The sequence below is a fragment of the Haliaeetus leucocephalus genome, unplaced genomic scaffold (genome assembly GCF_000737465.1).
Source record: "Haliaeetus leucocephalus isolate CR32 unplaced genomic scaffold, Haliaeetus_leucocephalus-4.0 Scaffold773, whole genome shotgun sequence".
Lineage (NCBI taxonomy): Eukaryota > Metazoa > Chordata > Aves > Accipitriformes > Accipitridae > Haliaeetus > Haliaeetus leucocephalus.
The window spans coordinates 236,450-249,305 of NW_010973209.1; the positions used below are offsets into that span (position 1 = coordinate 236,450).

Genomic DNA, 12,856 nt, shown 5'->3' on the forward strand with positions numbered 1-12,856 from the left:
CCAGCCCCGTTTTGACGCCCTTCTTGGCCTCCCCCCCCCTCCCCAGCCCTGCTTCGATGCCTTTGGCACCACGCTGAGCCCCACTTCAGGGCCCTTGGCACCCTCCCAGCCCTTTGGCATCCCCCTTTGCCCAGGTTTGATGTCCTTGGCATCCCCCAGCCCCGCTCCGAGGCCATTTGCACCCCTACGAGCTCTGCTTCGATGCCCTTTGCACTCCTAGAGCCCCTCTTTGACACCCTTGGCAGCAGCCAGCCCCTCTTCAATGCCCTTGGCGTGTCGCTGCCGCCGTGGGATGATGCTTTACGTAAGGCGGGAGTCGCATGCGGCTCCTTGGCGGCGTCTCGTGGGCTCTCCTCCCAGCCGCTTTTTATAGCCTCCAGTCTCTTCCCCGGCGTCTTGTTTTTTTTTTTTTCTTTTCTCCTTCGACTCCTTTTTTTATGTAACTCGTCCTTCTTGGAGCCTTGGTACATGAGATGATGGGAACAGTGATGTGGCTGATTTCAGAGGGGCCGAGAACATGGTTTCTTTCCTTCATTAAACCCAGCCTGGGATGAGCTGCAGAGGAGACAGAGCTCTGTGAGCCCCAGTTTGATCGGTACAACGGAGATCACCCCCCAAATCGCCTCTCCATGCCATGCAAACGTTGCCCCGACCCCTTTTCAAGCGTGGTTTTATTTTCACACCCCAAAAATGGAGCTTTTGGGGGTGCCAGGGCTGAGACCTCTGCTTCCCTCCCTGCTGAAAGGCACCTTTGCTGGTGCCACATGGCCAGTGTTTCCCATCCCACCACTTGCCAAACTTTTTTTGCAAAGGAAAAGTACGTTGGAACATATTTATTACCAAGGCCGGGCTGGCAGAGATGCTCCCATGCTGTTATTAGAAGAATTTTTACCGAAATCTGTATCCAAACTCTGTAACACAAGCTCCCGTGGTTTGGGAGGTGACTTCCCTCATAGGGCTGGGCTCTTTTGGGGACTTCAAATTGTGCCGCTTCCTCAGCTCTTTGGTGATTTTAACCACCTTAAGGCTGACCAGGACTGAAGGAAGCTGTAAATTAAGCAGGATCTCAAATAATCTGTATTTAAGAGGGAGTCGGAGGCCATGCGGGGGATTTTTCTCATTGCTTTTTCCCTCTTGGAGATGATGTTTGCGCTGTCTGTTGATTCTAGGAGTGATGCTCAGCTTCGCGTCCTACTACGGCGACCACATGGTGTTGCAGAAGGAGCCAGCGGGGGCCGTGGTATGGGGCTACGGGGAGCCAGGGGCTGCGGTGACCGTGACTCTCTCCAGAGACGGTGGCCTCATTGTCATGAAGAAGATGGTGCAAGTTAAAGGTCAGTCCGGGACCCTTGGTGGGCAACTGGGGCCAGTGGTTTTGGTGGCCGAGGAGCACATCCGAACCCAAATCAGACCTGCTGGTGGGGTGGGGGCTGCTGTCCGCAGCCCCATTGTCCCTGGGTTTGTCACACCACTGCTCTGGGGTTACAGAGGTGACGGTGACGTCTCCAGCTCCTGCACCCCTAGAGCCATGCTTTCCCCTTCTCTGGGAGATCTGGGTGGGGCGGGGGGAGTGATTCAGCAATCCCCCTCCCCACCAGTGCCGGCCTTTGCTCACTTTGGTTTCCCAACAGTGGGATCCCACAGGCGCCGAGCGGGAGCCGAGCTGCCGCTGGAGTGGGTGGCACCGCGTAGGCTTGAGCCGAATGATGAGGCTGTGGAGGGGAGAGCAGGGGGGGGATTTAGCTCCTCTCCCTGTCAAAACCATCTCTGGGGAAATCTCCAGAGCACTCCTGGCTTCTTTTTTTGATGTATCCCCCCTCGGACGATCCTGCTGGGGATCTCTAAGCCCTGAAGGATGTCACTTCTGCAGGCAGAGCCTTCCTTGAGGCTGGGAAGGCTCAGAGGCATCTCAAATCTCAGCTGGTGGCCTCATTCCTTGCCTAGTGAGTCGAGGGGGGACTGCTCATCACTTTTGGAGGGGGGTGAGACTGCTGCCTAAAGGGCTCTTCCACAGGCTGGAGAGCCTGGAGGCATCCTGTGAGAGAGCAGTGATCCGTCGTTATCGGAAGATCTGCAGGATCGGGCCCCAGCCGGGCCAGAAAATCCACACTAAGCTCCAGCAGAATATCTTTACGCCTCGATTCGGCACCTCTAAAATTAGCTGGAGACATCTCGGTGTCACACACACCAAGCTGCTCCTGTAATCCCGGTTCCTCCCAGCAGCTTCTGCTCTGACACACATTTGTCTTTGAGATTTTCTTTTTAACCCCTAAATTCCTGCAGGAGGAAAGACCCACTGATGGCGGAGAGCTTCCAAAATCCATTTCCCCAGCCAGGCTCCGTGGTGGGGAAGCTTTCCCTCATTGCCTGTCCATCCCCATCAGCTGCTGGCCACTCATCCCACCTCTTTGTGAAGGTTTTTAGGTCTTCATAGGGGTTGTGAAAGACAAACACCGTCCTCTTCTTCCAGGACCTCCTGGGACGTGGACAACTGTCCTGGACCCTATGGATCAGGGCGGTCCCTACATGCTGACGGCCGGGCAAGGCTCAGAGAATGTGACGCTGCAGGACATCTACTTTGGGGATGTGTGGCTTTGCAGTGGGCAAAGCAACATGGCAATGACAGTCCTGCAGGTAAGCCCCCACGGCATAGCCCCATCCTGCCAGCACAGGCAGGGATCAGGCAGGGCAGTGCCTGGCGCGCTCCCGACCCTTCCCTAGATCGCCAACGCCAGCCGGGAGCTCGTCGCCGCCGCTCACTACCCCTATGTCCGCGTCTTCGCCGCAGCACCCGCCCGCTCCGACGTGGAGCTGGAGGACCTGGAGCGAATCGACTTGCCGTGGTCCATCCCGACGGCTGGTAAGTGCAACGTGCCTTCAAAAAAAAGCCTGGAAACGGCTTTTTTTCCCCCTTTTTCCCTTTGCAGCCCACTGTTTCTTGCACAGAAAACCTGGGCCATGGGAATTTCACCTACTTCTCGGCCGTCTGCTGGCTGTTGGGGCGCTACCTCTACGAGGCTCTGCAGTACCCCATTGGGCTGGTGGAGGCGGCCTGGGGGGGCACCCCCATCGAGGCCTGGTCCTCCCGAAGGGTTCTGCAGGTGTGTGGGCTCCCAGAGGACATGGGAAGGTGAGAGAAGACACAGAAATACCTCCTGCCCTGTGCCACACTGCTTTTGGGGGGGTAGCCTCACCCCTGCCACTCTTGGGGGTCACCCTCCATCTCTTCCTATCCCACCTCTTCTCCCAAAGCATCCCCGGAGCCCCACCGTCCCCTCCAGGCATCGTTTTACCCACTCTGGGTAAAATCCCCTCCCGTGCCGAGAACGTAGGGTGCATCTTGGTGTGTAAAGGGGGCAGTGGCAGCGGGCGGAGGGGAGAGCAGGACTCCCCTTTTGCACAGCGCTTGCTTTAACCATGCAAGGCTGGCTCCTGAAGCCCCATCTTCAGGACTGGCCTTGTGTTTTGCAACTCCCTTAAGCCCAGCTTTGTCTTCCAGCATCTCCCCACACCGGCATCTCTCCGGCCCACAAACGCCCTCTGTGCTCTGGAACGCCATGATCCACCCTCTGCTCAACATGACGCTGCGGGGTGTAGCTTGGTACCAGGGTAAACCCCCCCCTCTTCATTTTCCTCTCCCTGGGGTGGAGCAGCCCCCCTCGCTATCCCACCAGGCTCTAACCGACCCCTTGCTTTTGGGACCAGGAGAGGCCAACGCCTTCCTGCACACAGACCAGTACAACTGCACCTTCCCCGCACTCATTGCCGACTGGCGCCAGGCTTTCCACGCTGGATCGGCCGGGCAGACGGAGCCGGTCCTCCCATTCGGCTTCGTGCAGGTGAGGTGGGGGGTGAGAGGCAGGACCCCCACCCTCCTGGGGGGATGGTGTCATGATGCTCAGGGAGCTTTTGCCCATCCTTTCACACCCTGGAGGCCACTTCCAAGCTGGCTGGAGGGAGACGATGCTGTAAACCTGTGGACAGATCCTGCCAGGGTGCCAAATCCCAGGCAGGGACCGCAGCGGCTGGTTTTGGGAGCAATGGCTGAGCTGCTTCCGCAGCTCCCCCCCCCTCCCCACCCTTTCTGCCTTGCAGTTGTCCACCTATCGCCGGAGGAGCCTGGACGACAGCTTCACCCGGCTCCGCTGGCACCAAACAGCTGATCTAGGGGTCGTCCCCAACGCCAGGATGCCTGGCACCTTCATGGCTGTGGCGATGGATCTGTGCGATGAGCGCTCTCCCTATGGCAGGCGAGTCCTGGCCAGGGGGGCGAGGGGGCAGCAACAAAGCTATCGGATACCAACCCCCCCGCCCCCCCTCTTCCTTGGCAGCATCCACCCCCGGGACAAGCAGAACGTGGCCCACCGGCTGCACCTGGGTGCCAGGGCTGTGGCGTACGGGGAGAAAGACCTGGTTTTCCAGGGGCCGTATCCCACCCGTGCCATCCTGGAGGTGACCAGGGGTCTGCTGAATGTCACCTACAGCCAGGAGCTCGTCTGCCGTCGGAGGGACACGCGGGCGTTCGAGGTGAGGAGGGGGAAAAAGCTTTTCCCCCAGGGCTGGAAGAGGGGAAGGCCACCTTGACAGATGTTTCTCCCCCTCCCCAGGTCTGCTGCTCCAGCCAGCCGTCCCCGTGCACGTGGCTGCCGGCACCCGTGGTGGCAGTGGAGTCCCGCACGGTGATGCTGGCCGTGGCCGGCTGTGGGACGCTGGTGCTGGGCTTGCGCTACGCCTGGGCCGAGTGGCCCTGCGAGTACCAGTCCTGTGCCCTCTACAACAGCCAGGGGCTGCCCGCACCCCCTTTCCTCCTGGATGCCCTGCCTGCAGGGGAAACTCTGGGGCGCTTGGAAACAGCCGGAGGGAGGGAGCTGCTTCTCCTCCCCGGCTCCTGGTTCTCCCAGGGGATTTAGGGGAGGGGGATGGAGGAGGGAGCTCAGACCTCACACAGAGTGGCTCGGAGCTGATGGCACCGTGCCTTTCCTATTCAGGGAGGCAGCTGGCTCGATTACTGTCTTACTAATTAAACAACTTTCCAGCTCCTCTTTGGCCTGAAGTCAAGGCTGCAGGGGAAAAAAAAAATATCAAAAAGCCAATTTAAAGTGAAATTTATGAAAAATTATGTTAAGATGAGCAGCAGGGCACACTGATGGGAGCTGAACCCCCACGCTGCTGCTCCTCCCTGCCCGCAGAGCTGGTCCTGGCCCCCCCCTCCCAGGGACCCCGCAACACCTCGGGGCACAGACTGCTGACCCCCCATGGCAGGCTACTCGTAGGATTCAGGCACCAGCCTCCGTCTATGGGGTGGAGAGAGGGGACGTGGGAGCTCTGCCAAAAAAAAAACCCCACAACCCAACGCTAAGCCTGGGGCTGGGACATGGAGCTGCACAGGGCACGATGCTCTGTAGCAGCAGGGAGTGTCTTCCACCACACTGTGTTAATAAATAGTGAATAAAACAGCTCCTTTTATTCTTGGGGGCTTTTTTTTCCTTCAGAGGAGCATCCCTTAGTCCTCCATTCCCCGCCTCCTGCCATAACAGCAGGGAAATTGGTGTGGAAGAGGTGCGCTGTGGCACCCAGTGCTTGGTATAAGACATCTGAGAGAGTCTCTGCACAAAAAAATATTGTTTAACCCTTTTTTGCTGGAAAAACATACGTAAGAAGGGGAACCCTAAATGCAGGTGAGCTCAGCCCGGCTGCCGCTGTCGCGTTACAGACGTCACCCCACCGAGCTGTTATCAAAATCAGAGTTTAATGCGCTCAAGCAATGCTAGCAACAAAGAATTGGATCAAACTGGATCCCAGCCACACTGCCTGCTCTTGGGGTCAGGCAGAGCCAAGTGAGTCCCGGGAGGCTTTTCCCATCACTTCCACTCCAGGCTTCGTCTCTAGGCAAAGGAGGGAAGACGAGGAAGTTAATTAACAGGGCGATCGCAAACTGGGATCTTGGGCTTTCTCCACCAGTGTGCAACTAGCCCGAGAGCCAGTTGTGCTAGCCCCACGGTTGCCATGCCAATGAGGATGCTAAATACAGCTCAGTCTGGGGTTTGTTTTGTTTTGTTTTGAAACCGCAGCCCTCAGACAGTGTATTCAGGGCCGGGAAAGGAGCCCAGGCCCCTGCGCTCCCACCCTGCCAGGGACGAGCTGTCTTGCAGAGCCTAGAAACCACTGCCGTGGGAGCCGGGGATCCCCGTGAGACCGCAAAGAGGCACCCCTGGCTCCCCAAAACCCAAAGCATGCAGGAGAAGGAGCAGTGGTGCCTGGGGAGGGCATGGGCAGGCCTGGGGCAGGGTTGCGGCTCTACCTCGGGAGACCCGTCTCCGTCTCCCCACGCAGCCCCGCTGTGCCCACCAGTGCCATGCCAACAGGAGAAGGGGGCAGGCATGGCATCTTTGGTATCAGCTCCCCCGCCCCGGATTTAAAGCTCCCAACCCCTCTCCCAGCAGGCTGGGCTGCTCTCTCTGCCAAAAATGGGGACCCCCCCGGCCCCCTACTTTGCCCAGAGCTTGGATTTAAGCAGCAAGCTCTCCACTTTCTGTTCCTATAGCAACTCCCGCCCACACGTGGGCTCTCAGTAGCATCACGTCCCAGCTGTAAATGGAGCCAGCGGCCCCCTCTCAGCAGCCCCCCCATAACCCTTAGGGTCTTGGCAAAGGGTTTAGGGCTATGGTGGAGGGATCTGGCCTCACCCTCAGGGTGGGATCTGGCGGCGTGGGAGCCAAGAGGAGAGCGAAGAAGGCTTCTCTACCAAAAAAGCCTACCTGGGACCCCGCCGTTGGAGATGGGCATGCTGCTGTCGGTCTCAGGGGTGCAAGCCTGGTGTTTGGGCTTGGTGGTCTCCAGCCCGCCCAGCAGCGTCATGAAGTCGACGACGGTATCGATGTCCTGCTTGTTGGCAGTGGCTTCCCTCAAGGCGCTCACGGCATTGAGGCGGCTGAAGGAGGTCAGCTCTGAGATGTTGGCCCGGAGGAAGAGGAGGATGACGTTGAGGTCGTTGACGGGGCAGGTGAGCATCTTGCGGCTGAGAAGGTCGAAGGCGGGCAGCATCTCGTAGACGGCAAGCAGGCCCTTGTCCCACTGGCAGAGCTGCAGGGCGTTGTAGATGACAACAGGTATGAGGAGGACATAGACGCCGCCAATGGAGAGGCTGATGAGCTGGAAGACGGAGAAGAAGACCAGCTTGCAGGGGATGAGCGGGGGGATGTGGGGCTCCGCCTGGAGCAGCCCCGTTTTGATGGAGCAGCTGAACTCATCCTGGAAGAAGATGTTGAGGTGGAGGAAGACCAGGTAGAGGCAGGTGGCAGCCAAGAAGAAGAGCAGAAGCAGGTTCCTCAGGATGTAGATGAACACCAGGGAGTGGGCATGCTGCTTGCAGGTGAGGTAGCGCTCCAGCAATGGGAACTCGAAGTACCTCTCCCGGCGGGCCCTGGGGGCAGAGGGGACACAGCAGGGACTTAGAGCAACCCCCCAAACCGAGCCGCTTCACCAAAGTCCGTCCCGACTGCGGCCGCAGCCACAATGCCACGTGGAGGGACTTTGGAGGGACACGGCGACCACTCGAGGCTGCCCAGCGGCCTCACCTCTCGTATTCCTCCCAGAATCGCTCCGGCTCGGCGCTGGCCTGCTGGACCTTCCTCATGTGCTGCACCAGGCGCACGGAGCGGTTGTAGGATTTGTCCAGCTCGTCGATGATGAAGAGGAGGTCGGAGTGGAGGGCAGGGGCAGCCGCGTAACGCCACAGCAGGTAAGGCATGTACATGAGCACCGCCACCACCAACAGCGAGTAGGGGAAGACCTGGGCAAAGGAGACAAGCGGGCATTGAGCAGTGTGGAGTTGCTTCACGTCTGCTGGGCACCCAGGTGGGACGTGAGGGCACCCAGTCATGAGCTTGACCCATACCTTGAGAGCCCAGAGGGACTTGGTGACGGCGTGTCCCTCGGTGTCAAAGCCATAGTGGACGAGGGAGTCCCAGCAAGCCGTGTCGACGTAGGCAGACTGCTTCCCTGTGAAGTTGGTGGGAGAGAAGCAGCTGATCTGCGAGCCTAGCGGGAGGAGAAGGGTGAACCTCAGCCACAAAGGTCCAGCGAGCACAGGCGAGCGCTCCGCAGCCAGGTGCTGATGCGTTACAGGAGGGTGATTACATCTAAGGCATCACTTTGAATTAAAAAAGCCTTTTTCACAGTCATTTTGTAGCTGTCCCTTCCCCACTGCTGTGTTTTCCAGCAAGGACTTTTTCCATCATTTCCCGAACACAAACCCTTTGAGCGTGGCTGTGGCTACATGGCGGGGGGAATTAGAGACTGGCCAGAAATGGGAGTCAAACCAAATCCCCAGGGGCAGCAGCAGGACATCGGCCAAAGCCAAATTTAGCCTGAGGTCACGACACAGCATCAATGCAACCCTCTTGTCCTGCCCTCGCAAACCCCGGCGGGATGTATTCCCTGAGCTACCCTGCCAGCGCCCTCCTCCTCCTCGGAAACAACCCTGCAGCACCCAAAGGTGCCAGGGGGCAAGCAGCTGAGGCGGGGCATTGATTCACCCCGCCGCTCCTGGGGGTTTAGCACGGCTGTTCCTGGGCTTTCCCAGTGACCAATAATCCATTAAAAACAATCAATAAAAATATCCCTGAGGCAGAATGGTTCCCAAAAGAGGATTTCCAGGCTGCCCCGCCTCAGACTGCAACCACACCAGTGAGAACACGAGGGTTTTGCAGCAACAGCCAAACTGCTGCTGGCAATTGCCTGCGACCCAAAGATCCCTGTTGCAAAAGCCACGACTCACCGGTGGAGAACTCCCGGGCGAAAGCCAGTGAAACAAGGAAGAGCGGCAGCCCCACTGTGACGAACTTCAGCAGGCGGTCACTCGGCAGCTCCAACCGCAGGCCCTTGGCTCGGGAACCACCGGGATCCGGGAGGAGAGCGTCGGAGAGCATGTACTCAGCAGCCGTGTGCGAGAGGGACATTTTTCTATCGAGGAAGAGGAGACGACGGCAACTGCTGCTGCTGCCCGGGGGCTCTGGTGTTGTCTGAGGCGTGACCAGCTTGAGGAGCAACTTTGTAGGGCTGAAGACATCACTTGCCAAGCGCTTTTTACCAGGCGGCTGTAAATAACAGCTTAGATGGCGCGTTAAATCAACCGGTAATTACAGAGGGAAGCCTTTTTGCAAATAGCACGTCCCGAAATAGGAAAAAAAAATAGTGGCTGCAGCACCGGGCTGGGAAGGCAGCATTCCTCCCCAGCCACAGCTGCTCCCTGGCTCCTCGTGGTTTTACGCCCCTCTCTCATAAGCAGATGTATTTCTGGCGGCACATTCGAGGGCCCATTACTATTTTTGCCCTGCCTGAGGAGCTGGAGGCAGGCAGCAGGGCATCACCCTACCAAGAAGCCCCAGCCAGGTACATGGTGGCCCCGTGGGGTACAAAGAGTCCTTTCCAGCACCCAAACCAGCCAGGGGGGCTAGAGAGAATCCTGCTGCCCAGCCCCGAGCTTTTGGGGACAGGCCAGGACACCAAATACTGGTGGCTGCCATTTTGAGGCAGAACATCAGCTGCCGTTCCCCAGCTTTTCAATCTCTCCACTCGCCTCTCTTTCAAGGCACAGGGGAATGAATCTGGCTCCAAGGCAAGCTCCTGAAGGAGACGGATCCCAATAACAGGATCTAGAAATAAGTGATGGGGAAATTGGAAGGGGCGGTGGGATAGAAAAGTTTCCCCTGGCAGCGTAGTCAGTGCCCAGAAACCCGCGCCGACACTGCTGGCAGCACAGAGTAGAGGGAGTCCCGGAGCTGCTTGGCCAAGCCAGCGGAGGAACTCCCCGCTCAGTCTCTCAGCACAGCAAAAAACCCCCACAGCCGCTGCCAAATGGCACTTTCGATGGATTTTTGAATGAAGAGAGTCTCCAAATTTGAGCACAGAGCGCCAGAATAGGAGGGAGAGACCGCTAAGCAGCTCTGGAGGGAAGAGCAGTGGCCCTCAAACTGGGAGGGACTGCACCCAGGTACGATCAAACCCGCCTAGGGACCGAGATCCACCTGGCATGAGCAGAGAGAGATGGGCAACCCTTCACCTCGGCAGGAACTGCATCTTTTATTGCTCAGAGACAAGTTCAAAACACGGCTTGGGCAAAGCCCAGTTTCTACCCAGCCTCATTTGTCCCAACAAGAGGCTCTTCAGCGTGCCCGGACATGTTTCTGCACCAAATCAGGGCAAGAAGCCCATGCAAGTACCTGGTGTAAAGCCAGCAACACCAGTATCAACACAGGAGGTCTCTGGCGAGCGGCAGAGACCATAGACTTCATCACACCACTGGCTCCGAGGCAGACACCACTGCAGAGCAGCTGGACCCAGCGCTACCATGTGCTGGAGATGCAGTGATAAGGCGGTACCGCTCCTGTCCTGCCTCATTAGTCGTCAGGTACATCCAGCCTCAGCTTCTTCAGAGTCTTTTCAAAGAAGAGGGGTGGCTTGCAGACGAGGTCTAACCGCTCGCCCAGGGGCAGGGAGAGCCGGTGGGCGTGGAGGTGGAGGGGGAGGTGGCGAGCCTTGCTCTGCTCCAGCTTCAGCCTCTTCAAGGTGATTTCAGGAAGCTTCTGTGGCGAGGACAGAAAACGTCCCTTCCACAACCCCATCTCTTCAGCTGGGACTTAAAAACCCCAGCCCACAGGGACACAGAGGGGCTGCCCAGCCCTGGATCCGGCTCTGGCTGCCCCCCAGCCCGATGCAGGACCTGCCTTACCTGGGGTGCCAGCTTGCTCCAGTGTGAATATTTGTGATCCCCCAGGATGGGGCATCCCAAGCCATAGGCCAGGTGAACGCGGATCTGGTGCTTCACCCCTGAGGAGGGAAGGGAAAGAGGAGAAACGTGACAACCAGCCATGCCAGGCCTCAGCTCCCACCTGCTGCCCTCAGTGCCGGATAATCCTGTGCCCAAATCACCAGCAGCCAGAGAGTAGCCCAGCAGCAAACCATCACCCCAGGGTGGCTTGTTCCCAGAGCCTTGGCCCAAAAAGGATTTCAGTCATATCTAAAGACAAGTTCCCGCTTCCAGCGCTGCTGTTGGCTGCGGAGCTGCACAGGAAGCGGATCCAGCAGCCGACACAACTCCAGCCAGGCCTCACCTGTGATGGGCTGGAGCTCCAGCAGAGAGCAGGCAGAAGAGCTAGCCAGAAGACGGTACCGTGTCACGGCGCTTTCAGCATTGCGGTTTTTGCGGATTTTCACCACCTTTCCATCCTCTGGAGACAGGCGATAGTTTGGGGCCAATGTCATCTGAAAAACAGCGAGAGGGTGAGCCCGCAGAAAGGCAGGAAGGGGATGCCAGGGACAGGGAGCACCAGGCCAGAACGGCAGCCGAGAGGACGTGCAGCTCACCTTGTAGTGCGACTGGTGGCTCTGCACCTCCTTCTCCACGATGGGGATCTCCACGATGCCCTCAGCGGGGTCTGGGTCCCCCAGGCTAATTGCCCTGGGGCGGAAAACCAGAGGTCTGTGGGGTGTCGCTCCAGCAGGAAGGGAAGACTCCCCTCAGCTCCTCTCCCTATGACCCAGCCCCGTAAAAAGACACTTGAGCAAAGAGAAGCAAAGACCCACTGCTTCCACAAAGCCCCGTGTCCCCCCACCCCAGTGACTGTCCCTTCACTCCTTCTTCAAACCCTACAGGCCCTTCAAAGCCGCTTCTCCACCCAAACCTTTCCTACCAGTAGATCTTCTCCACCTGACGAGTTTTGAAGAGAAGCCGGATCCTCTCCGCTGCCTCCTTGCTCCGTGCCAGCACCATCACACCCGTGGTCTCTTTGTCCAGCCGGTGGCAGAGGTGCAGGGGTTCGGCTTTCATGTTCTGCAACATCTTGGCCAAAATCGGCAGCACATCAGCAATACAATTCTTGATCCCGGGGCCGCCTGCACAACCCACAGGCAAGGCAGTCAGGGGAGACGTTCACCTCCATGTGTACCTTAAAAGTACCCCCAAAATGTGAGGCGAAGGGTGTGATCTAAAGGTGACAAACTCCCCACATCCCTCCCTGGGAAGGAAAAGCTCAGCGCAGGGAGAACAGAGCCAGAGGATCCCCCATCAGCGCCACGGAGCCATTTCCATTTACCCCTCTACCACATAGGCACAGATGCGGCACGGCCGTCCTTCCCTCACCGTGCACGGGAAGGCCATAGGGTTTGTTGATCACCACAATCTCCTCGTTTTGGTACACGGTTCCCTGCTTGAGCACTTTGGCCAGGACGTTGGGGTGAACCTGCTGCAGCTGTTTGCTCAGCATGGCAAGCTCCCGGACCCGTCTCTGTGCCGGGTCTGTGGGGATCTGAGGAGAGAACAAAACGCCATTGGTGGAGGACTGAACGGCCCTCGGCTTTCGTGCAAAGCTCCTACGTGACCTTCGGCAACTCGCTCGCCTTCCAGCCAGCGGCGTTGCTGAGGAGGACTGTCACCCACGCAGTCGCTACAGGGTCGAAGGCCGGACGCCGTCCCTGCAATCCCACCCCATCACCCAGCTCGGTGGGATCTCGCTTAGCCACACGCAGGGGCGACCACCCACAAATCCCGCTCCAGATCCTCCCCTGCTGGCCCGGGGAAGGGGCGAGGAAACCCCCGCGGGCACAACGGTAACGTCGCCGGCCCGTCCCTGGCTGCCCATTCCACCCGCGGCCGGGCGGGGGCGAGGGACCCGGGGATCGAGGGAACCAGGACGAGAGACCCGGCCCCGCTCCGCTCCACGCGTGCGCCCCGGCGGCGCGGTGCACGCTGGGAGTTGTAGTCCTGCTCCTCAGGGGCCAGCCGGGCCGCGGCCATCACCCCTCACCTCTCGCTTCTTCTTCTCCTCCTCCTCCTCCCTCCTCCGGGCCCGCAGCC

General features: G+C 58.8%; 3 protein-coding genes across 7 annotated transcripts in view; 1 reads left to right on the top strand and 2 right to left on the bottom strand.

Moving 5' to 3' along the window:
- Positions 1–5,082, top strand: part of SIAE (sialic acid acetylesterase) — a 5,211-nt gene extending 129 nt beyond the window's left edge. The window contains exons 2-10 of one of the 2 annotated variants that reach the window (XM_010581345.1): positions 1,170–1,334; positions 2,471–2,634; positions 2,722–2,860; positions 2,947–3,130; positions 3,500–3,609; positions 3,706–3,839; positions 4,096–4,250; positions 4,332–4,527; positions 4,608–5,082. In XM_010581345.1, coding sequence (XP_010579647.1) covers positions 1,170–1,334; positions 2,471–2,634; positions 2,722–2,860; positions 2,947–3,130; positions 3,500–3,609; positions 3,706–3,839; positions 4,096–4,250; positions 4,332–4,527; positions 4,608–4,910 — 1,550 coding nt within the window. In that variant the 3' untranslated portion in view covers positions 4,911–5,082. Of the gene's footprint in view, positions 1–1,169; positions 1,335–2,470; positions 2,635–2,721; positions 2,861–2,946; positions 3,131–3,499; positions 3,610–3,705; positions 3,840–4,095; positions 4,528–4,607 lie in introns of both variants that reach the window. The other variant, XM_010581344.1, reaches the window with a different exon arrangement.
- A 585-nt stretch (positions 5,083–5,667) lies between these two features.
- PANX3 (pannexin 3) lies at positions 5,668–10,309 on the bottom strand. Of its 2 annotated transcripts, XM_010581349.1 has the most exons (6): positions 10,224–10,309; positions 8,780–8,964; positions 7,898–8,040; positions 7,578–7,792; positions 6,759–7,423; positions 5,668–5,885 (listed from the first exon to the last, which is right to left on the bottom strand). In XM_010581349.1, exons 2-6 carry the CDS (start codon positions 8,958–8,960, stop codon positions 5,824–5,826), a joined length of 1,266 nt encoding a protein of 421 aa, XP_010579651.1. In that variant the 5' UTR covers positions 8,961–8,964; positions 10,224–10,309; the 3' UTR covers positions 5,668–5,823. The 2 variants fall into 2 exon arrangements, with proteins under 2 accessions (XP_010579651.1, XP_010579653.1); XM_010581351.1 differs by lacking the exon at positions 10,224–10,309 and having other exon boundaries at positions 8,780–8,971.
- Positions 10,310–10,375: 66 nt separating this feature from the next.
- On the bottom strand, positions 10,376–12,842 carry RPUSD4 (RNA pseudouridylate synthase domain containing 4). 3 transcript variants are annotated; one of them, XM_010581346.1, is made up of 7 exons: positions 12,807–12,842; positions 12,143–12,308; positions 11,694–11,895; positions 11,368–11,461; positions 11,115–11,265; positions 10,733–10,830; positions 10,376–10,586 (listed from the first exon to the last, which is right to left on the bottom strand). In XM_010581346.1, exons 2-7 carry the CDS (start codon positions 12,264–12,266, stop codon positions 10,401–10,403), a joined length of 855 nt encoding a protein of 284 aa, XP_010579648.1. In that variant the 5' UTR covers positions 12,267–12,308; positions 12,807–12,842; the 3' UTR covers positions 10,376–10,400. The 3 variants fall into 3 exon arrangements, with proteins under 3 accessions (XP_010579648.1, XP_010579650.1, XP_010579649.1); XM_010581348.1 differs by lacking the exon at positions 12,807–12,842 and having other exon boundaries at positions 11,694–11,833; positions 12,143–12,256; XM_010581347.1 differs by lacking the exon at positions 12,807–12,842 and having other exon boundaries at positions 11,694–11,842; positions 12,143–12,256.
- Between the last annotated feature and the right edge of the window lie 14 nt (positions 12,843–12,856).

Coding starts and splice junctions, on each gene's coding strand:
- PANX3 (XM_010581349.1), bottom strand. CDS start 8,960: ATGTCCCTCTCGCACACGGCTGCTGAGTACATGCTCTCCGACGCTCTC. Junction 7,424..7,577: donor TTCTGGGAGGAATACGAGAG/GTGAGGCCGCTG, acceptor CTCTGCCCCCAG/GGCCCGCCGGGAGAGGTACT. Junction 5,886..6,758: donor CTCCAACGGCGGGGTCCCAG/GTAGGCTTTTTT, acceptor TCCTTTGCCTAG/AGACGAAGCCTGGAGTGGAA.
- RPUSD4 (XM_010581346.1), bottom strand. CDS start 12,266: ATGCTGAGCAAACAGCTGCAGCAGGTTCACCCCAACGTCCTGGCCAAA. Junction 11,462..11,693: donor CAGGTGGAGAAGATCTACTG/GTAGGAAAGGTT, acceptor TTTCCGCCCCAG/GGCAATTAGCCTGGGGGACC. Junction 11,266..11,367: donor GCCACCAGTCGCACTACAAG/GTGAGCTGCACG, acceptor GCTGTTTTTCAG/ATGACATTGGCCCCAAACTA.